Consider the following 24,593-nt stretch of genomic DNA (forward strand, 5'->3'; position numbering starts at 1 on the left):
GTGAGCCTACTGCTATGTCTTAAGACATATAAACTTATCAAAGTGATCAGAACCACTGCTCGACCGAAAACAGATGGTCGTACAAAAAGAATAACCTAATTGGCGAAACAAGGACTAGAGGCTATATAGCCCGATTTTCGTTTAACCAGTATGGAGGGTCTCCACATTGCGGCTCCTCCAACGCCCCTTAGTGGGAGTCATTCTTCTTGATCTATGCCAACCTCTTAAGTCTGCGCACTAATGACCGGTGGTTTTTTTTGTTGCTTGCGCACTTACCCAAAAGGAGGGGGCACCGCTAGTGCTCGGCTGAAGTGCAAAATAAAAAAGTAAAGGTAATTATTCCTAAACAGAGTTCATGTAAGGCCATGCGCAGGTAAACAATAACCTCACAATTTTGCCAAATTTGCTTAACTGCACCGTCTTCAGATATTACCCGCATAAAAATGGTTTTTCAATGCTTAATTTTGAAGCAAAAAGTTTCAGAAAAAATGCACTTTGACAAACTAGTTGGCAAGCCATCTTTTCACACAGGAAAAGTGTTGTCTTGAAGCCTCTATTTAGTTTTTCCCAAGGAGGAAGAAAAAGATCAGTATTAGGAACTAAATTTCCTGTTTGATTGAATAACCTCTACGACATTTTGAATTTTATATTTGGGACCACTGATTAGTGCTAGATCTTTTTAAATTAAGTGACGTACTGGCGAGAAAACAGTACAAAGCTTATTTCGATTTTTTTATATACAATTTTTCTGCTAAGTTATGCTATGTTGCCTAATTTTGAAAAATCTGCAAATAGTTATTGCTGCAAAACCCGTAAATTGAGAAATCCATGAGTTCCAAACTCCCACTGCTCTAGTAAAGGTCCTGATTGGCCAAATGAAAGCTATGTGAAAGATATTGGATAAGATTGGCCAATCAGTCTAATAAACCTGGTGCACCAATTCTAAAATTATCCAGTTATAGCAGTATTTACAGCAGCCTGCTTGTTGGTAATAGACCAAATTTTATTGATCACAATGAGAAGAGAGGGAGGGAACGTGACACAGGAAAGTCTGACCACAGAACAGACCTCTTCACTTTATTGCTTTTGCTATTGAAAACTTGGTTTTTTTGCGATGATCGCAAATATTGTTGTCTTCCTCAATATTAAGTGATTCTGGCTGACACAACGAGGAATCTAGTCGCCTTATTGAAACTGATATTTTAATTAAAAGATCATCACGTTCTTCACCGAAATTTCAATCTCCAAATTTTACATGATCTTTCGCGAGATTTGAACGTAAAAGCATTCCCAATTGTTTTCTACGATATCTTGAATTGAGAAAACCCACGCGCTGTGCCAAGCTCCTGATTAGCTCAGATGGCAGTGATATGGATTATTATGGATTATATGAATGCTTCTCAAGTCGGTCTTGTAACACCAGTTCGTGACTCAAGCCGGTATGGCACGCCCAGTGTGCGACTCAAGTCCGTCTTCCCCCACTTCGCGACTCAAAAAGATTCTGGTGTGACTGATCAGAACACATTTTGGTCTAAATGGCCTGATCAGAGCTGGCTTTGGTCGAATATCTCGTCCTCGTTTTTTCTTACAATTTTTTAAAAATCAAATTCTTGGCTATTCATACATTTTTTGATGTTTTTATTACAGATTGTTCTGGGCGTTTATTACTTACAGCAAGGATTGTAATCGGGGCAAACGTATATCTGAGTCATGCTTATTTTCTCGTTGCACCATTTTCTCAGCTCAGTTTGATTTGTGATATCGGCACAAGTATGCCACATTTTATCCCACTTTTGGGCTGAACATGTTCTGCTGTACCAGAATGGCGATGATTGGAATCCGCGACCTGCTCCACAAACGTAGCTGCAGTTTGGTTCATACGAAGGACTCCATTCAGAGAATGAGGGAGCTGAAAAGAAAAAATTGATTTGCCAAAAATTTCCAAAAAAGTTTCTCAAAGTTAAACAAAAATGCTGATTAACTACATTTGAGTTCTCGTTTTCTAAATATCATCTAGACTCTTAACTTTTTAATGCGATCAATAAAAAATATAATATAATATTTAATAAAATAAAACATAAAATTATCATTATAAATAAAAATGGAAGCAGATTTATTGAATAATGATGTGCAAAGCCTCAATTTAAGGCCTCCTAACCCAGGTTGAGGTCCAGACCCAACGTTTCATCTGATCAGACTCTCCAGACCGAAATTATCTCTGATCAGACTTTGCAGACAAAAATTCACCCTGATCAGACTTTCCAGACCCAAATTACCTCTGGTCAGACTTTCCAGACACAAAAGGTCTCAAATCAGATTTTTCAGTCCGGAGGTGTTCTTATCAGACCATGTTCAAACCATGGTTCAGATTTAAATTCAGACCATTGCGCAGATTTTAATCAGACTATGATCAGACACAAGTGCGCTCGAAAAAGTTATGATCAGACCCAGTTGCGCTCGAAGCATTTATGGTCAGACACAGTTGCGCTTGCAGCCATTTATGATCAGACGGAAGTGCGCTCGAAACCGGTTCTGATCAGACTCAAGTGCGCTCAAAATAGTCTGATCAGAGAAAGGTTTTACTTATGAAAAAATCTTCTAATTTTGCTATAATATATTCGTTTCATAAAAACTGATGTTTGCAGTATTTAAATCCACTAAGAAAAAATCAATTATAAAAATATTGCTACAGAAAACGAAACCCACCTGTTGAGAACAAATTTTATTTAGTGTACCTTTTAGTGTACATTTCTGACTCAATGGATGAGCTTAGACAGCTTTCAATGAGAAACATCGTGGTCTCCAGTTGATCAAAATTTCTTCTGAAGGGGAACGGCCTCTGCTATCAGCAGGACTCTTTTTTTCTGATCAGAGCTATCAGACTTTAAATGAGTCTCTAATCAGAACGCGGTTTTATGGCTGCCTCTTGGCAGAGCCAACATCTCTCAGTAAAAAAGCAAAAAAAATGAAAGAATAATGCGCTCGAAATGGTCCCTGATCAGACCCAATTGCGTTCGAAAACATTTCTGATCAGACCCAATTGCACTCGAAGAGGTTATGATCAGACCCAATTGCGCTCGAAGTCGCCTCTGATCAGACAAAAGTGCGCTCGAAGAGGTTATGACCAGACCCAAGTGCGCTGGAATCCGCCTATGATCAGACTTTTCAGACCAAATCGACCTCTGATCAGACCATCTCCAGACCATCGTCCAGACTGTAGTGCGCTCGAACTTCCATCCAGACCCTGTAATTTCGGTCTGGGAACACGCAGGTGGGCGCTCGACTGGGTCTGATCATAAACCAATTTGGGTCTGGACCTCAACCTGGGAAATTTAATATCAAGAATCTGAACTTTAGAATCTGAACCTGCTCAGTCTTCTTTGTTTCTGTGATAATTCTGTTTGTGAAATCTGTTAAGATAAGAATTAAAACTGCTGGCAAATCCCCTGGTTCTGATACAACCCCCCCCCCTCCGCCCGATTCATAAATTGTCTTTTTAATGCTCATCTTCCTGTTGTTCACGGGCCTCAATTTAAGAAACTTTTTGCTAAAAAACTCTGCTAAAAAATAAAGTTTAACTCCGTTTCACTGCAGATGATGCTGAAGTATCCCTTTTTACAGTCTGAGTGCACTCATTTATTACTTGCAGTTGTATACGGAAGACCACCAAATAGCTAAGCAAGTAAAATAAACCAATGCATTGTTTCAAAATTCCATTGATATTGGCGAAGAAGTGATGTTTCACGCTCACAGCAACAACCTCCGTGTCAAGGAGTAAACAATAAAATTCGCTAAAAAAATTTAAGAAATGCGGTGAATGCGGTGGAAGCTTAAAAGAGTTGCGATTGAATGCGGTGACACAACTCTTTATCAATTTTCAATAAACAATATGTTAAATTGTCAGTGTTTTTGGTTTTACCTCTACAATAAATGATTTTTTTGTGAACGGTTTCCTCGAATTTTTTGGCTAACATATTTGGCAAACTTTTCAAACCTCAGTCATTCTTCCATCGAAAATGGCTCGAAATAAGCTACGTTAGTCCATTGTGTATTTATTTGCAGGATTAACACAACTATGAACTGATAACACAATCGTTGTTACCTCTAAACAGAGCCAGTTTTTCTTGTGTCTCTTTTGAGAGTGTTCTTGAATTCAAAAGATTTCAGTTTTTTGCTGATTTTTTGCTGTCTGTTTTTAACTATCAGTTGACCAAAATCCTTCATTTATTTTTGATATATTGATTTTGCTTCCAAATCATTAAATATTTAAAAAAAATTGTATATATTGCAAGTACGAACAGGAATAGAAAAGCTAGTTTTAGTCTAGATGTTTTTTTAGCTATTCAAAAAAAATTCGGAGTGGAAATAGTCATTTTTGCTTCATAAATGTTAAATACAGAGCAGAACAATGGGAATCAGGGCTTACTTTTGACATGTCTAATTGGGTTTTTAGGAATTCCAAGGAAATCTGCCTAGATAATTTTTATACGAAATCTTACTGTTGTTTTGACTTTTAAGAGCACTTGTTTTTAAGAACACTTGGAATATTGAGCTTTTTCACTTTTTTCTCTATTTTTTTGTTTGTCAATTTGTAGTTTTGTCGTTCTTTTTGAGAACAAATGTTATGCTCTGTGTAATGACAGATCTCAATGACTTTTATTTGAGAAAAAAATGATGCAAATTATTGCTTTCAGATGAAAGCTATTGTTTTTATGACTTTGAAGTTAATTGATTTGGGAAAGAACATGAAAGAACATGTGACTTTTTTAATTTGGCTTTTTTGTATTTCTTAGTTACTTGTTATCTGGTGAAAATTTGGAAGTAACGTATCAGAACACTGGTGTTCAACGAAAATGGAACTGATTCTTCCTTTTACGGAATAATTAATGATTTTAAGGTGTTTAGCGCCGTTTCCTTACAAATTTCAATTGACATTTTTGTCTCTGTTTGTCGTTTTTTTGTAGACACACTAAATGTTCATTAAAAACACAGGTTCTAGTAATTTCAAATTGAGTTATGAAAGAGCAAAGATCAATGCAATTTTTTAATTGACATCTAATTGTTTTCAATTTTTGGAATTATTTGTTTTCAAAAAACGAAGAATTAATTTTTAACTTTGCTGTTTTAGTTTTCTAGTCTACTTCATTACTGAGTCTCATTAAAAACTGGTCCAATGTTTTTGCCATTGAGGCAGTTTTTAGTATTTTAAATTTTAGTTTAGTTTTGCTTGATGGCATTTTGGCTTTGTTATAATTTTTTTTGTTCCAAAAAAGAATTGGCACTAAGTTTTGAATGTAAATAATGTTCGCTACGGTCTCATTTATTGTTCTTTTTTTGTTAATTCGTAGTCTTAACAAAAAGCTGTCATCGGTCCACTTTAATTTCTTTTTTTAATTTTTTAAAAAATTTGAGTCGGAAGCGGTTTTTTTATACACCAAGTTTTTTCGAACGATGTATGAACTTTTGATAGTTGTATCTCGCCAATTTATGGCGGGTAGTATTGTACAACAAAAACCTGCAGGTAGAAGCTTTTTCCCAAGGTAACTGCTGGATGTCTGTATTCCTCTCAACAAAATCAAGATCTTGATAAGTGTTCTAGTTTCAGTCAGTGATCTGAAACGAGAAAAAGAAATGGAACCGATCGCCAAAAAAGAAATCACCTTTCTCATTATTTTAGTTTGACTGGTATGTGACGTTTTGAAAAAAAAATTCTAATCAGGCTAATTTTATTTTAGTTACTCATCTTTTTGACTTTCAAAAAAAATTAATATTAAATTCAGTTTTGAGCAGCCTGCCTGGGATAAAGTTTGACTTTTATTCGATTTTGGACAACATTCATAGACTGATATACTCTATGGATAGCAAGTCCTAAACATCAAAGTTTGTAGTACAGTTTGTCCAGAACGAGATCTATTGCTTTTTGGTTGTCAGAGACTTTTCATATGCGTTTTGAGAAAACAATTGAGAGTTCTGGGCCGAGTATTAGTCGAGCAAACAATATTTTTATAACAATTAACTGATTCAATTTTTGCTGCCTTCTGCTCAATATTCTGAGAGATTCAATTGCCGACATTTTAAACTACGCTGAAGACTAAGTATATGGTCAAGACATTTTGATGCCAAAGTTGCGCCTAGATATGCAGCGATTGATCATCAAGCCAATTGTCAGCACAGATGGAGCTAATGTTTGCAAAACACCGGCAGTTTTGGCTCGGCCCATGTTCCTCCCAATTGACGACCTACTTCCCAAGTTGCCCCCATTTCTTTCCAACATGGTGCTCTTTTTGTTGGAACAGGCTAACCAGCCTTCGATCTTGTCTTTGACCATGTGAAAAACAATGTTATTAGACACTGAAGAAATTGAAATCAAGAAAACCATTTCTGATAATTTTGAGCTCATTATGTTTGTTGCGCACGTTATTGAAAAACCAATGACGCTAAAGGTGAAAAAGCAATTGCTACTACGAATACACACTGCGTACCCAAAGGAACCATGTTTAGGTTGCTCATCAAAATCTTCTTGATGAAAAAGTTGTCAAGCGTGCCTTTAGTTCACATTTTTTTAAGAGTGGAGGGGCTTAAAAAGTTGTTTTCAGAACACGAAAGAGGGGTTTTGTTGAGAAACAGACTACGAAATCAAAATTCAAAGCATGAAGAGTCTCAGCAAAGTATTTGTATCATCTCAAATTTGCCGGGTTTTCAGCATTAGCGGGCTCAACGCATCGCTTGTTTCTTTGAGTGATTTTGAGAGATCTTTGAAAGATCTTCATCTACCTCAATATGAAGGGATGATGTCACATCATAAAGTAAAAATTGATTCTTTTCTGCTCTCTAGAGGAACCAAAAGAAATAAGAAATTCGATCAAATTTAATTACACTCTCACCAATTTCAATGCCGAAGAAGTCAAAAAGATAATGCCTTATCTACCTTCATAATTTTCCCATGAAAATGAGAGAAGTTGTGACGAAGCTGATTTTAACAAAATAGTTTTCTTGATCTGAAAACATTATGAAACCCTTTGAGCATGGCAGAAAAACAAACAAGGTGGTCTCAAAAAATTTTCACTTCAATCGGCATATCGACTGGGAAGCAAAATATTGCGTTTTCATTCACAACCTCTGCTGAAACGTTCATCAATAGATTGGTTATTTCTTCGCTCACAGCAAATGTTAACCAAGGTCAATTAAAAGTACATCAATTCGGTAGAATACAAATGTTTGCGAAAAATAAAAGAGAACTGTCCTACCTAAATGATAGCAAATTTTGTCCAAAAATAGAACCTTGATGGAGTGTACGGCTTTATAGACAACATATAAAGAATAAAATTTCGTGGGAAATGTCCTCAAACAAATTTATTGTGTGGATTCCAGGGAATCTTTTTATCATGGGCTGCCTATGAACGGGAAAATTTTGCGGGTAAGTGTTTTGTTGCCGTTGGAATAGAAGAAAAGTTTGTGCCTGGAAAGTTTTTTTTGGGTTTGAAAGAATTTTTAGATGTTGCATCTCCCAATCCTGCAACTTGTTTACAATTTGAAACTTGTGAAAACTCAAGTGCAAAGAGTCTTGCCTTTCGTTTTTTTTGTAGAGGGTACCGAGAAGAAAATTGAAAGGCCTTTTAGGCGATTAACAGCCTTTAAAGTCAAACCCTTTGAAGCAAGCAGAAAGAGGACAAAACTAAGACAATTCCCCTAAAATAATATTATCGGTGATTAAAAAAAGATTTTGTAGATATAGCTTGTCTAGATAAATGAAGGTGCCGTAGAAGTAAATTTGGGATTTTGAGGAATAACACTTTGTTTTAAAAAAGTAACGGATTTTCAACAAGCTATGGAGAAGTTTAAATTGAACCAATTCTTTTATGATGTATTCCCATGTCTGTAGAGTCTAAAACAATAAAGAGCTAGTCTACAAAAAAGTGCTTTTTCAGACGGAAAATACCAAATTCAGAGATAAACAAATTTTTAGAAAATCGATTTTTTTTGTGTTAATGAGTTGTTCAAAGTGAATCAAAGTTGGTTGTCTACAGAAATCCCAAACATAATGAGTTTTTGGTGTAGTTTTTATATCAAAGAACTTGCTAATTTAGAGGGAATTTTACAGACTTTACAATCGACATATTTGAAAAGTAGTGAATTTTACTTGAGTCAAGGAGTTAGACTAAACTAGTCTCGGAGAATCTCCAATGTACAAAGGCCATAGTACAAAAAGAATGTTTGTTACGGCTTGCCTACAAAAGTTGCTGTTTCAGACGTAATTTCGCGAAAATTGGCTTCAGGAGTTTTTCAAATTGGACCAATCCTGGTATGGAGAAACCCCTTGTAAATTTTTATGAACAAAAAATTCCCAAAATTAGTCTGCAAAAATGGCTTTTCAGGCGAAAACTTAAGAATTTTACAAAAAATTTTTGTGGCTCTTTATTTGGTCAAGGAGTTGCTAAAATTGGACTAAACTTGGTTTTTTCCAATGTATATTTTTAAACAAAAAAATTACCCCAAAATAATTTATTTCTGATGGTATAAAGATGTATTTTTTTATCATGTACCCCACGATAAGTAAAATATATGGATAGAGATATATAGATACAAAATTAGGTGTAGAACTTTGCGGTTTTGTCTCCAGTGGACCTGCAAGTGCAAAAAGTAAGTATTTTTTAGTCTAGATATGAACGTACAAAATCTGAACATGAACGAAAAAATATTTGAAAAATTACGACTTTTTTCGTGCTTTCATGTTGATATTTTCGTGCAATCAAGTCCGGACATTTGTGCGTTCATCAATTTTTGTGCGTTCACCAGACTTTAGCGCATTGTTTTTGAACTTTTCATGCGCTCATTTTCGACCTTCATATGTTCATGTCCAGGTTTTTTTGTGTTCATCAGGCTTTAGTTCGTTCATGTTCAGTTTTTCGTTCGTTCATGTCCTGACTTTCATCTGTTCAACAGACTTTACTGCGTTCGTGTCCAGACTTTCCTGTGTTCACTGGAGTTTCGAGATTGCATTATCAGATTTTCGTGCTTTCATGCTCATACTTTTGTGCGTTCAGATTCAAACTTTCGTACGTTTTTCGATATCTCCAGGCTATGAAATTTTGAACGCACGATACCGCCCTCGTGCTTTTATCTTCGGTCTGGAAATACTTGTTACTGTCTGACACTCAACCTTGGTAACTATTGCACTGTCAATAACCATCACAGTATGCCATTTTTTAAATAAAATCGATATGACTAGGAGCACTCAAACCGTCTCGTTGGGGACACCGTCTCCTTTGTTTGTTTCTCCAAGTTAGACAAAGTTGAACGCTCTATCATCATTATTTTAATTGAATTTAACGAAAACGTAGATGACACTTGTGTATGTCTTTTAATTTTTTTCAATTTGAATTAAATCAAACAATCATTACTATCAAACAATAATTAACCAGTAAAAGAATATTAAAAGTTTCATATTTTAATCATCTCAAATTTGTCATCTCAAGTAAAACTAAGCAACAGGTCATAATAATAATTTTGTTTCAAGATTTATTTTGTTTTAAAAAGAAAAAAAAGATAGATTAAAACATATCAACTCTGAAGGTGACTGGTAAAAACTAGTAAAAGAATTTTCCCATCATTTACAAAGGAGAACACATTAATAAAGGCGAAATTTAAATTTTTTATGTGGTTGGCAGTTTTAGTTCTACAAAATGAAATGAAAATAATATCTTAATTACACAAACAACTGCGGTGTGATCGAACGTCTTTAAATACGATATCAGTTGGTTTCCTTTCCATGTGTACTGCGGAAAGTTTATTGTATTTTTTCGCTGAGTTCAAAGATTTCATAATCAACAAAATAACAAAGTTTTGATTTTTGAACTGCTTGAAAAAATTCTCTTTGTAAAATCTTTTCTGCAAGAGTGCACAAAAAACACATGAAAGACTTAATTCGTTTTGGATCTTAACAAAAAATACAAAAAAGCATTGTACAGAAAAAACCTTCTGTGGTTTCTTTTTCCGTTGAAATCATAAAAAACAAAGGAAGTATTTTATATTGCGTTGAAAAGTAGCATTTTAAGAGCGGTTGGAAATCTAGGACAGATTCAAAAACCTCGAACGAGCTCTATTGACAATTATGCACAAACAAAAAGGATTTTATTAAGAGTTTCTGAAGTTCAACAAATTTCAACTTTTTACTGTTATCCTAAAACTTAAATTTTCCAATAACGTTTCCGCTCCGAATATTTTTTCATTAAAACAGCTTTTGAAAATAAGATCTAATTTTTCATCCGAGGTTGTGGAATTACAAGTTACACAGCTGAACATTTTTACTTTACGGAAATTGAAGCTATATTTCTTTTCAACGAAATTTTACATTGGTAATCATTTTTATGTTCTTGCTTATTTTTTCACTTATTCTCAATTGTTTTTAATGTTTACTTTGTTTTTCTATCAGAAAGAGAGGAGGAAGGAGGTTTTGAGATACAATTCATAGCAAAAGACAAACCAAGATTTTTACAAAACACTTCAAAGCGGTTAATGGTTTTTTTTTGGAAAAAAGAGGTCACTACAATCCTTCTGGAAAAAAGCAGAGTGTCAAATTTGCATGCATGGTCCAGACAACAACCTCCTGAAGTAGGATTAATGATCTTCGGAAAATAAGATGAACTTAAAATTTTTGTCTTGAACCCTAAAACGAAGGTTTGTAGGGAAGCAGATCAACAATTTCCTTCTTTGAAACCACAATTTTAACTACGTTTAAGACCTACAATTGAAATTGAACACATTGGTGTTTATGGTTGATTTTCATATTCCAATATACCTACGATAGCAAAGATGAAAGGCTAAGGGGCTCTAGTCGTTTTTACTAACTCAAAAAGGAAAGAAACCGAAACTTTCCCTGCGTTAAAGTCAGCTGTTTCTGAAGTAGCGTGATCACCGTTGTCAATGCTGTCAATTTCCAGCTTAAGACTTATACCAAATGCCAACTAAATTCTTCAACTTACGGTCACATTGTTTGTTTTTGTTTGCTGCCTTCTCTGCTGAAACAATAAAAAACCTTAAGATTTTCTTGTTAAAGGAATTGTTAACATTAAAGAAAAATATACATACACAAACGCGCAAACAGAAAACAAAATGCCTTGCCTCACGCTTACCCTTCTGTCATAAAGTCTCAGTGTTATGTCTTAGTTTTGTCTCAGTTTTTTCAAGAATTCCTTTTTCACAAGATTCGACACACATCCTTTCTTTATCCATTTAGAATATTTCTCAAAATAAGATTGTCTGAGAAGAAATCCTAATTTTTAGTTCTTGGCCTTCTAACCTTTTTCTTCTCAAAAGAACGTAACTAAATTGTAACCGGTGTATTACAGATCCATACTAATAAACATATCCGGCAGATTGTTAAAAAAGTAGCTGCGAGAACGTCGCAAATCTGCGGTGTCAAGAAACAAAAAAATCACGATTAAAACTCGCTGTCTAAATTTGAAACCAAAACTTAAGTTCAAAAGTATTTCAAAAAATACAAAAATTCAAAACTACATTAAGTTTGTGGTGAGCAAAATCTAATAGTGTATTTACAACGCGAAAACGGATTTAATTTTAGAATGACTGATTTCCCAAGAAAATTTGGAATAAATTATCCTCAGCAACATTTGTTTTGCAAAATACTTGTCTCAAACTGAGATTTTGGAGACTAGTTAGGAATAAAGTGTATATGCTATCGCAAAGACACAGAATTGAAAGAATGATTAGCTAGGGATAACAATCCCTGAACTAATTGATCAAAAATGAGATTTGTGTGAAAAAGTAATGAACTAAGGTTAGATTGATTCACAAATGCAAATTGAACAGATTATAATTCAATTACAACGCGATTGAGACTTAAAGAACAAAATTTCTTGTTGTCGTGTCATATTTCCCGCGAATGACATCTTTGTTAAAAAATCTTGTTCAACCTGCAATTTTATTTTAGAGAGTTTTTTCCACCACGTCTTGAAAGTGCAAAGTTTTTATCAAGAAAGAATCACAATTCTTTTTGGTTGTAGTTTTCCCTCGAGACTGTTGTTGATGATTGAGTAAGTCAAATTTTGGATTGATTGCAAAAAAGTTGTTTCTTCCGTGTTATTGAGGTTTAATTCGAAGTAACTCTGTTTGAATCATTTTTTATATGCTGTTATTATGTTTTTGTTTCTTGAGAAAACGAAGGTATCATCCGCATATTGGACTAGGGTAGAGTTTTTGTTAATATGGCAGAGAAGATCGTGTATGTATAATTAAAAGAGCAGGTGGCGGAAAACTGTTCCCTGAGGAACACACTGGTGCAAGTCAATCCAATCTGACATTGTGCTTGTGGCTAAAACATCTCGAAGCCTCTTCCTTGTCAAAGTGCTTTTCACTTGTACTGATTATGTGTCAAACCCTATAAGTCTCAAACTTGTTTTCAACATATCGTTTTTGATTGGCTCAAATGATTTTGGGAGGTCAAAGTAGACTTTTGATACACATTCCTTGCTATCAGTATAAGAACGTACATCTTCTGTGAACAAAATAGGCGCAGCTTGTGTAGAGTACGGAGGCCGAAAATTGAATTGTTCATTAGACAGCAAGCGGTTATTATCGTAAAGTGAACATATTTGATTTGATTTTTTGAATTCAACAAGCGAGTAACGAAAGCTTTATTCATGTCAAAGAAAGTACACATTGATCACTACAATTGTTCAAGAGAATAGTAATAGCACTTTTTGTATCACCTTCAGCGACAAGAATGAAAGAGGCGCGTAGAGGTTTGCCCTTGTTTAGTGAACGGACGACGCTGTGCACCTCGTGTTCACTTAAAAACCGAAAAGACAAATATTTTTCTTGTCCTGTTTGTAAAGTTTTTTCGACGCATCAAAAACTTTTAGGTTTACAATGTAATGGCTAAGATGCCAAAAACTGTAATGAAGCAAACTTGCAAGTTTCCAGAATTTTGCAAGGCATTCATCAAAAGAAATCTTTCTTGTGAAGAGAAACAACAATTTTGCTTAGACATTTTGCGGTTTATAATTGACGCCCCGAACGCATGAATATGGAAAGCCAGAGCCACTTTAGAGCTGATAATGCATAATTTTGCGGCTGATTCTCCAATATAAGTTGACAATGCCAGAAAAATAAGGCAGAAAATTTAATAGTAGCTGGTTTCTGGGAAATGGCACTCCTTTTGGACAATTGAGGCGTATATTGTCGTAGTAGAGAACTTTATAGCTTCCACTAATGAAGCAGGTCATGTGTTGAATTCTAGGAAGCAATTTTACTTTAATTGTTGCATGAAACCATGTTTTTTACTGTGTAGTATGAAACCCACAAGCGTGGATATTAGCACCTATTTGGTGCAAATCTGTCATTTTTTGATTTTTTCTCATTTATTGTTAAAACACTTAAAGTGTTTTTCTCAAGATACTTTGAGTGTTCATTAACTGTCAAATGCTATACCTTTGAGTGTTACATAATAACCACCCGTGGTTGTGTCAACAAAAGATATTTTGCACTAATTTGAAGTTCATTCTGTAAACATTGACTTAAATCACTTTACACGATCAACCAAAAAGAAACAAGTGACAATAATTTAAAAAATGAAATTTACTTGATCATATACATCAACCAAAATGTTTGAGAAATGAAGCCCTATTGTAGTTTGAATCATTGGAAACTGTTACAAAGAGCAGTTGGCTCTCAGATGGGACAATAATTTGATTCTTCAATAACATTAGTTTTTTTAGACTAAGTTTTGTAAGATCGTAAAAATTTTTCGAGTTTTAGGTTAGTTGAGCATTCTTGACAAGAGTTTAGCAACATTACTAAACCTAGGCGATGCCTTACAAACTTCAGCACGAGATTGAACATAGATCATTACTAAGAAATTTCTTAACGTCAACCAAAATTATAGTTACAGTCCTTTAATATGATCGAACGACTCATTATTTCAACGAAGTAAGGAGACAATTGGATTCAGTGAAGAACCAAGCCATCGTAAGGCTCGAGAATCAAGCTCTGATACTTCGGTTTGGCTGAGAATCTTGAGCAACCGCAACATTCGGATCAGGTGATGCTTTGACCCACGCGTCTTACGGTGAAGAGGATACCTTTTTGGAAACTCCAAAAATATGCAACGCAACGTTCTAAAATAATACTTCCATCACTTCGAAGTTCAACGTGAAATCACACAATTTCAAGCAAAAGAGGTGGATTTCTACAACGGCAACCAACTTACTTATATAGTTTACTCTAGTACATCTCTCCTCTGGTCTCTATTTTGAAGCCAGACTTCAACAGAACCTAATTTTGTTGACCTGCAACTCAATTTTAGGACCTACTGCAAGTCCAACTCATATTAGAATTTTCGCGTTGCTTGATATTGAAGTCTAGACGAGGAGTTCCGAAATACATCGTTTCCCTAAAATCCCAGCGGGAGTTTAATCATACCCATACTTATTTTGGTTTCAATTTACCGACGGCGTTGAACTTGCTCATTCCTACATTTCCCACATTTTTTATGAGAATCATTATTTCGCTTTATATCCATTTTTTTGAAAAGTTCTAGAAAAAGAAATATAAGAGGAAAAGTTTTGTGTGCGGGGGGATGGGGGTTAAACTGTTGTTATTTCAAAAATCAAAAATTTACATTTTAATTGCCTCAACTAAACTCAACTTGCATAACCCAAAACCTTGCCACTTGAATTTCTCGGGAGCAAATATTAGAAAAAAGATGAACAAATTGTAAACCTGCCACAGTTTTTGGGAGACGGCGCGCGGCGTTCGTACCACAAGCAAATTTCACTGCCAGACCGCCACTTTTCTGTGGCTCTGAAACCTCGAGGATACAATCCAACTGAGTGTGACCACGAAACAATTTTCTCGTGCAACTTTTCATGCGCGAGGGAGCTCTTTTCAAATTCACACAGCGAAGCCCGGGAGAAGCCGGCCTCCTTTTACAGTTTGAGTCACACTGTGGAACCATTAAAAAAGAGCTCACGGCCTGCTATCTTAGCTCACAGAGACCAAGCATTGTAGTAAATATGTAATTACAGTACGTGAACACTTAATCACAAAAATAACGTCATTATATTTAGTGTTTTAATCGTTTATTGTCAAAGATGCATCGCTGTGAAGGAACGTGTTAAAGAATTTCGATACCATTGGACTCCAATTCCTCTTCATTACCCTCAACACGGTAAACCATTAGCTTAAATCCCAAGCAATCATTTGCGATAGATTGAAGGTGGGGCTACTAAACGGATATATTAGCTTCTGGTATCGCAAGTGGGTCTTTGAATAGCTCGCAAACCGCCCTCTTTCACAGAACTTGAGAGAGATATTCGGCCATGTAAGTACGCAAACTGAACCAGAGCTTAAGCCCAAAGCCCTTGCGGCTTTCCTTGCTCATTGCTCAAAACGGTGAGTTCTTGAAACCTTTTTAACCTTTTTGTGTCTCCAAGAACAAAGCTCAAGAATTTGGTTCTGATTAATACCATTGATTGAGACACAGCTCTCGGTAGTTTTGGAGACACAGTTGTTAAAATTGGAAATTTGTCACTCAAGTTTTCCATAATTTCAACAATCTAACCTCTGTCCCAGTACAGACTTAGTTTTGTTAATTTTCTATTTTTCTTTTCTTTTATTCCTCCTCTTCAATTTACGTTAATCTTATTTTCGATCTTTATTTTGTTTGAAACTAATAACTCAAAAGCTCCACAAAAGCCAAAATTAGGCATTTCTAGGAAGAGTAGCAAAATTAGTAAAGGACTTTAAATGTCTCGTTAAAAAACATACCACTCCCAGGTTACCCACCTTAGACGAAACTTTGAAAACTTACTAAGACTTATAAGCTGCCGTAGAAAACTTACAAAACTTTGTACGGCACCGTATAAGGCCGTAATAAGTTCTCTACGGCACCGTAGCCAATTGATGTAAAAACTGATTTTTAAATTCTAAATCCCTAAAATCGACTTTAAATCTATCGCTTATCTAATACAACTCGCTTTTTCATCACTTTATGGCACTGGGTATAACTTTTTAAATCTCTGAAAAATTACAAAACTTAGTACTGTGCCTTATAAGGCCGTATCAAGTTTTGTAATTTTTCTAAGGTAAAGTTTTCGAACTTTAATTTGCTCTGCAGGTAGGCCTTGTGGTCAAAAAAATTACCTCGAAACAGTTCGAAGTTGCAAAAACTTCTTACGCTTCTTCTAAGGTCGTACCGAACACTTTGGAAGTCTAATGATATCTTTTGCAGTTCATGTCATTGATCAAGCAAAAAAAACGTTCAAATATCCATCAAAAGCGTCAAAACTGAGATTTCGTTCCAAAGAAGACCAATGCTTACGTATTATGTCTCAAAGAAATGATTAGCTGTAAAATGAAGTTCGAAAAAAAAATTTGCGGTTTCAGTGAATCAGATAAAAGTAGAAATTTTTAAACATGAAACTGTCTGTACCACTTACATAGCTGGTGAATAATTCCCCAACTACAAGCGCAGGGTTTACAAGAAGGAATTGAAAAAATATTGTTTGATTCGCGTTCTGTTCAATTAAATCTGTTCTGGTTTCAGAAAAAAATATTTTACTCAAAGTTTGGCTCATATGAAAGTTCATTTTCAAGTTTTTTTGAGCATTCACAACCACTAAAGTCCTCTTGCAGATCTACAGTCAGATTACTTAAACTATGTAAAAGAATGATTGAACAAGAATAATCAAATGCGCAACAATAAATACATTTGATCGCTTTAAAAAATTAAATCAAAATTTTCTATTTTTTGAAAGTTCCCTATAGTTTTGGCATCTAAATGGCTTATCAACAGTGCAATTTCTGGCCACTAGGCTTTCACTGCTTGCAATTGAATTTGTTTGTCCTGAAACTTTTTTGTTGAACGGTTACTCAGGATGGATTCCTGAAAACAATGTCCAATCTCAGATTTTATTGGCTGAGGTGTGCTTTTTTTAATCGAACAGGTTTTTCAGCGTACAATTTGTGTTTTCCAGACAATTCTCAAGTCCCTTAAGCTAACTATATCACTGGTTGCTGGTAATTCAACGTTTTTTCCAATTTATTATTTTTGTCAAATTTCTGTGTATGTTGTTTTGTATCAAAACTGATAAAACACCATAACCTTCATGGTGAGGTTTGAAAGTTTTTTTTCATCTCATCATGAAGGTTTTACTTAACAAGAGACAAAAACAATTGGACTGAATTGCCTCGCAGAAACACGCCAGAGGCACCGTTTAACGCCGTCAAGAATGTTTTTCGGCATTTTTAAGCTTTAAAAAAAGCTGAAAAAATGTGGTATAATTGAGGTGTTTGTTAATATCTCTCGAAGTACTGTACAAAATTTGTTTGGCAATGTCGCGTGTTGTTGGTACTAAACTGTTTCTGTTTTCTCTGCTAACTGCAATGAAGCTGGTAAAGAGGTAATCAACTCCAAATTTGAAAAAAGTCAACATTTTTATTTTCATATAGACTTTATCGTCGATAACGTGTTTCAAAAACTCGTTTTCGCAAAAATAGTTCAACAGCCGTTCGAATATTTCATTTGGAACCCAACAAAAGTGAGTGAACTGGTAAGCACTGAAAAAAGTAAAATAAAAGCATCCAGAGCGTTCTATCTCATGATGTATATTATTTCTTTTGAATTTTAAAACGGTAAAAAATATTTTTCTTAGAGTCCCTTCATTATGAATCATTATTAGGTAGCAAGTACTATAAAAACCAAATTTATTTAGTTTGTTGAGAATGATAAAACACATAGTTGCTGCAAAATAGTCAATCATTCGTTTTGTGTTCCGATAACAACGTTTTTCACTGATAAAATAGACACCTGCCGAAAATCCTAAATGGTCAAATTGCTCAACCTTGTAAACCCTTCTAAACTCATTTTATAGCAGAATGTGACATCTGTCGAAAATTACGTGAACGTGACATCTGTCGAAAAATTTTGTGATTTGTAAAAGTTGCAAACAAGTGAAGGTAAAGTTGATCAAGGATAGTTTTTGAAACTTTTTCAATAGGGTCTCACTCCCTATTAAACGGACAAGCAAAACAAATCCAACAGTGCACATATATTACCATTTAAGACCTCATTTCGTTGTTTTTTTAATTATAAAACTGGTAAATATGAAGCAACTTTTTTTCATCCTTAATAATCCTAACAAAAATTTGTATTGCAAGGGAACTCAAACACCAAATTTTCATTTCAGAGCAGTCCTCGTAGTGTCAATCAACGTCATACAACTTCATTTTTTGGAGGAACGCAGCACTTGAACTATGCTGCACTTTAAGAACTAAAAAAATAAGTGAAGATTTTAAAAAAATCCCGTTTTGTTTTTCAATTTGAAATGATGTAGTCGTTCTCGTAATGAGCGTTGTTATTACTTAAAAATTGTGTTATTCACCCCTCTGTTGGGTCCCTGAAGCTATCTCAATCATAGAACAGGTTTTATTACGTTTTTGATGGACATTTTGCATTGCTTTTCTTTAAATTTTTGTCTTTTCAGATACCGAAAGTCAGGTTACAGTTTATTGTTTCATCGATATCTCCTAAAGTACTGAATCAAATTCAACAAACGAGGTGGCATTTTGTTTCTATTGATCTGTTCCTGCTAGCCTATTGTAGTCTTTTTCTTGCGTCTGCCTGTGCAAATAACAATTAGGGTGTAAACTTAAAAAAATATATCATTCTAAGCGTTATTATGAATTTATGTGGTTTTTATTGTAATGAGGGTTGTTGTTACTTGCAAATTGTGTTATTTACGCTAGTGTCGGGTCCATGAAGCTATTTGAGTCAATAGTTTTTAGCAATTCACCAATTTTTCTGTTTTCACGATTTCATCAAATTTCTGTGGATGTTGTTTTATGTCAAAACACACAAAACATCATAACCTTCATGGTGAGGTGGGAAGTTTTTTCCCACCTCACGATGAAGGTTTGCAGTGAACTAGAACGTGGAATTGGACCAGAATTACACCCACAAATACGCCGGGAACGCTGTTTCACGTTGTTTTACGTCGGTTCCGGAGATCTTGGGCTTCGATTTTAGCCCAAAAAATGGGGTACAGTACAGTATTTTGTTAATATCTTCTAAAGTGCAGAACCAAATTAAACGGGAGTGGTCGCATTTTGTTGGCACTGAACCTTTCTTGCTTGCAGTGTTTGGTTGGTTTCCCAAATCGGCCTAATCAAAAAGTTATTATTGTTCAAACTTGAAATAGTTCGAATTTTCGGGCTATTCTGGGTGACCCAAATTTCGGTACAACAAAACACGCGATTTACCCAACAAGTGTTAGTGTTTTAGAATCCCCAGTTAGTGGGGAGTCTCCCCATATATATTTTGTATGCAGTTTTATGTAGTCCAGATGGTCAATTTTAGCGTTACATGAGCAGTACCTGTCCTATTTGCTCATTTGGTACGGCACCTTTATGTTGGAATATCTCCTCGTACAGTGAACCGATTTTTGATCTGTTTATTGATTTGAACTCAACTTGAGCCGTACTTGAATCCCTGTAAATAGCGTTTTGTTTACTTCAGCCGTTTTCGAGAAATTGGCCAGGACACATACCTCCATTTTGAGCTATTCGTGTCCGGTACTTTTGCTGTACCTACATGTTAGACCACTAAAACTAGCTCATTTAGAATCGATAGTTAGTTCGTTAGACTCGCTTGATAATGCTGATTGTCGCCATATATATAATACACCCCATTTTATGTAGTTCAGAAGGTCAATTTTAGCTCTGAATATGGCGTACCCCTCTTCTGGGGTCAGTTGGTATGGTACCTTATTTTTGCTATAACTCCTTGAAGAATGCACCGATCGGGCTCATTTTTTAATATGATGCGTATCTCAAGCAGTAGTAAGGGAGTTGTTTTTTGTTCAGCCGTTTCAGAGAAATTGGCCAGTAAACTTGCCCTCGAGTTTAGCGCCAGAAGAGGTTGTCACCAGCGGGTGACACCGCCACCGCCGTTTTGACACCTTGAAGCTTTGAAGTGTGTTAGAAAAATTAGTGTTTTGAATAGCCCGTCTAATGTAGATTCTGAATATGTATACTTTATATAGCGTTTTCTGATGTTTTGGTGTTCAATTTTAGCTCTGAAAATGGTGTATCTCTCCTCTTTGGTACGGTACCTTATTTTTGCTATAACTCCTTGAAGAATGCACCGATTGGGCTCATTTTTGAATATAATGCGTATCTCAAGCAGTGCTACAAACGGTATTAAGGGCGTTTGTTTTTGTTCAGCTGTTTTTGAGAAATTGACGGGGAAACTTGACCTCAGATTGACCCCTGAGGAGGGGAAACACTACATTGATGACAATTTTACGGTCATAGAGCTTACTTTTAGAGTTGTTTTAGTAGCTTGTTAGACTCATTGTATGCCAGTGGTACTGTCAGCAAAATTTGGTTGTTTTAGTTAAATTATTTGTTTGACATATTTGTCATTTTGGATGATTCAGGTCACTTTTTTGGTCATTTGGTACCAAAGGCTCGATCGTTAATAACTCTGCGTACAGTAATTTTTTTTCCTATTGAGTTGCATAGTTAAAGAGCTCATTATGCGTGCTTTTTTTGATATAATGAAACCTGCAAATATATTCACCAGAAGTTGTAAATTTGTGTACGAGCATGGGAAACGTCCCTATTTTCGATCGGACTCGGTCGATTTTTGGTAATAACTCTGTGTATAGAGGAAACTTTTTCATTTTGTTTAGTGATATGAACAGCTTAGTTCAAGACGGTTTCAATGGTATACATGTCAAATAGTGTTGTTTTCAAAAAGTAGTGAAATTAGCCCGCGAGTCGACCGTAATTTGGGTCATTTTGGACGTTTCTGACGTCCGTTCGTGACGTAACTTCATCGTAACTGATTCTCGTATCCATTGCAAAATGCGTTTCCATGCTCTCTGAGTTCCATGACAGTGTTCCAGAACTCATGCCAAAATTTGGCGTTGGTCGGTTGGTGTTTTTTGGGGGGGTCGTTTGGGGGGTGGCGGTTTGGCGCCGGGGTGGGGGGGGGGAGCGGTCGCTTGGTGGGGGTGGCCGTGCGTCTCGTGTGTTGTCTTTGATGTTCTTTTATGTGTACTAACCAAATGTTTTTTCAGAGTTTGTTTTTGCTTTGCTTCCTTCTGTCTGCTGTCGTCTCCTGCCAGGTGAGTTCTTCCCGCTTCTTTGCTCGCTAGCTTGGCTAGCTGTTGCTTTCTTTCGGTCTGGTTTGCTCTGCACCGCAGAGCTGCGGTTTTCGGACCGGTTTTTCGGTCCGTGTTCCCACATCGTGGGAATGTGTTCTTGCAAAGCAAGAGGGTTCGTTGAAGCTTTGCGCTCTTCTTGGATTTTCAGTTTTGCGCTTTTTTTTGTTTGCTTCCGCTTTTTTTGGTCTGGTTTGCTATGCATCGCACAGCTTCGGTTTTTACAGCTTAGGACTTGTTCAAAGTTTTGATATTCTACCTAGGAGTGCAATAGTCCCATTAGGCTCTGAAAAAGGGCTAATTGTTGATCTAGCTGGTCTGAGAAAAAAGTACATAATACGTTGTCAAATTTCGAGCTCAAAAGTTATTTTTTTGCGTTTTCATAAAAAGTCGCTTTCCGTATAGTAAAGGACCTGTTCAAATAATTTGAGGGTCTATGTAGGAGTGTCATAGTCCTAGTAGGTTCTGATAGAGGGCTAAATGTTGATCTAGCTGGTCTGAGAAAAAAGTACTTAATACGTTGTCAAATTTCGAGCTCAAAAATTACTCTTGTGCTATTTCATAAAAAGTCTCTTTCAGTATAGTGAAGGACTTGTTCAAATAATTTGAGGTTCTATGTAGGAGTGTCATAGTCTTAGTAGGTTCTGATAGAGGGATAATTGTTGATCTAGCTGGTCTGAGAAAAAAGTATTTAATACGTTGTCAAATTTCGAGCACAAAAATTACTCTTGTACGTTTTCATAAAAAGTCTCTTTCAGTATAGTGAAGGACTTGTTCAATTAATGCGAGGGTCTATGTAGGAGTGTTTTAGTCCTAGTAGGTTCTGATAGAGGGCTAATTATTGATCTAGCTGATCTGAGAAAAAAGTACTTAATACGTTGTCAAATTTCGAGCTCAAAAGTTATTCTTGTGCGTTTTCATAAAAAGTCTCTTTCAGTATAGTGAAGGACTTGTTCAAATAATTTGAGGGTCTACGTAGGAGTGTCATAGTCTTAGTAGGTTCTGATAGAGGGCTAATTGTTGATCTAGCTGGTCTGAGAAAAAAGTACTTAATACGTTGTCAAATTTCGAGCTCAAAAATTACTCTTGTGCGTTTTCATAAAAAGTCTCTTTCAGTATAGTGAAGGACTTGTTCAAATAATTTGAGGGTCTATGTAGGAGTGTCATAGTCCTAGTAGGTTCTGATAGAGGTCTAATTGTTGATCTAGCTGGTCTGAGAAAAAAGTACTTAATACGTTGTCAAATTTCGAGCTCAAAAATTACTCTTGTTCGTTTTCATAAAAAGTCTCTTTCAGTATAGTGAAGGACTTGTTCAAATAATTTGAGGGTCTATGTAGGAGTGTCATAGTCCTAGTAGGTTCTGATAGAGGGCTAATTTTTGATCTAGCTTGTCTGAGAAAAAAGTACTTAATACGTTGTCAAATTTCGAACTCAAAAATTACTCTTGTGCGTTTTCATAAAAACTCTCTTTCAGTATAGTGAAGGACTTGTTCAAATAACTTGAGGGTCTATGTAGGACTGTCATAGTCCTAGTAGGTTCTGATAGAGGGCTAATTGTTGATCTAGCCGGTCTGAGAAAAAAGTACTTAATACGTTGTCAAATTTCGAGCTCAAAAATTACTCTTGTGCGTTTTCATAAAAAGTCTCGTTCAGTATAGTGAAGGACTTGTTCAAATAACTTGAGGGTCTATGTAGGACTGTCATAGTCCTAGTAGGTTCTGATAGAGGGCTAATTGTTGATCTAGCCGGTCTGAGAAAAAATTACTTAATACGTTGTCAAATTTCGAGCTCAAAAATTACTCTTGTGCGTTTTCACAAAAAGTCTATTTTAGTATAGTGAAGGACTTGTTCAAATAATTTGAGGGTCTATGTAGGAGTGTCATAGTCCTAGTAGGTTCTGATAGAGGGCTAATTGTTGATCTAGCTGGTCTGAGAAAAAAGTACTTAATACGTTGTCAAATTTCGAGCTCCAAAATTACTCTTGTGCGTTTTCATAAAAAGTCTATTTTAGTATAGTGAAGGACTTGTTCAAATAACTTGAGGGTCTATGTAGGAGTGTCATAGTCCTAGTAGGTTCTGATAGAGGGCTAATTGTTGATCTAGCTGGTCTGAGAAAAAAGTACTTAATACGTTGTCAAATTTCGAGCTCAAAAATTACTCTTGTGCGTTTTCATAAAAAGTCTCTTTCAGTATAATGAAGGACTTGTTCGAATAATTTGAGGGTCTATGTAGGAGTGTCATAGTCCTAGTAGGTTCTGATAGAGGTCTAATTGTTGATCTAGCTGGTCTGAGAAAAAAGTACTTAATACGTTTTCAAATTTCGAGCTCAAAAATTACTCTTGTGCGTTTTCATAAAATGTCTCTTTCAGTATAGTGAAGGACTTGTTCAAATAATTTGAGGGTCTATGTAGGAGTGTCATAGTCCTAGTAGGTTCTGATAGAGGGCTAATTGTTGATCTAGCTGGTCTGAGAAAAAAGTACTTAATACGTTGTCAAATTTCGAGCTCATAAATTACTCTTGTGCGTTTTCATAAAAAGTCTCTTTCAGTATAGTGAAGGACTTGTTCAAATATTTTTAGGGTCTATGTAGGAGTATCATAGTCCTAGTAAGTTTTGATAGAGGGCTAATTGTTGATCTAGCTGGTCTGAGAAAAAAGTACTTAATACGTTGTCAAATTTCGAGCTCAAAAATTACTCTTGTGCGTTTTCATAAAAAGTCTCTTTCAGTATAGTGAAGGACTTGTTCAAATAATTTGAGGGTCTATGTAGGAGTGTCATAGTCCTAGTAGGTTCTGATAGAGGGCTAATTGTTGATCTAGCTGGTCTGAGAAAAAAGTACTTAATACGTTGTCAAATTTCGAGCTCAAAAATTACTCTTGTGCGTTTTCATAAAAAGTCTCTTTCAGTATAGTGAAGGACTTGTTCAAACAATTTGAGGGTCTATGTAGGAGTGTCATAGTGCTAGTAGGTTCTGATAGAGGGCTAATTGTTGATCTAGCTGGTCTGAGAAAAAAATACTTAATACGTTGTCAAATTTCGAGCTCAAAAATTACTCTTGTGCGTTTTCATAAAAAGTCTCTTTCAGTATAGTGAAGGACTTGTTCAAATAATTTGAGGGTCTATGTATGAGTGTCATAGTCCTAGTAGGTTCTGATAGAGGGCTAAACGTTGATCTAGCTGGTCTGAGAAAAAAGTACCCAATACGTTGTCAAATTTCGAGCTCAAAAATTACTCTTGTGCGTTTTCATAAAAAGTCTCTTTCAGTATAGTGAAGGACTTGTTCAAATAATTTGAGGGTATATGTAGGAGTGTCATAGTCCTAGTAGGTTCTGATAGAGGGCTAATTGTTGATCTAGCTGGTCTGAGAAAAAAGTACTTAATACGTTGTCAAATTTCGAGCTCAAAAAT

The 24,593-nt window shown here is 35.6% G+C and overlaps 3 protein-coding genes across 5 annotated transcripts in view; 2 read left to right on the forward strand and 1 right to left on the reverse strand.

Moving 5' to 3' along the window:
• Positions 1-24,593, forward strand: part of LOC142341527 (eukaryotic translation initiation factor 4E-1A-like) — a 544,656-nt gene that overhangs the window by 299,815 nt on the left and 220,248 nt on the right. The gene's annotated exons all lie outside the window — the stretch shown is intronic.
• Positions 1-24,593, forward strand: part of LOC142341529 (persulfide dioxygenase ETHE1, mitochondrial-like) — a 520,203-nt gene that overhangs the window by 299,813 nt on the left and 195,797 nt on the right. The window lies entirely within an intron of this gene.
• The window catches only part of LOC142340823 (uncharacterized), a 232,662-nt gene that overhangs the window by 54,572 nt on the left and 153,497 nt on the right, over positions 1-24,593 (reverse strand). For both annotated transcript variants that reach the window (XM_075391555.1, XM_075391554.1), the window contains 2 exons: positions 10,983-11,018; positions 1,673-1,909 (listed from right to left, as the gene is read on the reverse strand). In XM_075391555.1, the coding sequence (XP_075247670.1) occupies positions 1,673-1,909; positions 10,983-11,018 (273 nt within the window). The remainder of the gene's footprint in view (positions 1-1,672; positions 1,910-10,982; positions 11,019-24,593) is intronic.

The sequence above is a fragment of the Convolutriloba macropyga genome, chromosome 6 (genome assembly GCF_964194025.1).
Source record: "Convolutriloba macropyga chromosome 6, txConMacr16.3, whole genome shotgun sequence".
Taxonomy (NCBI): domain Eukaryota; kingdom Metazoa; phylum Xenacoelomorpha; order Acoela; family Convolutidae; genus Convolutriloba; species Convolutriloba macropyga.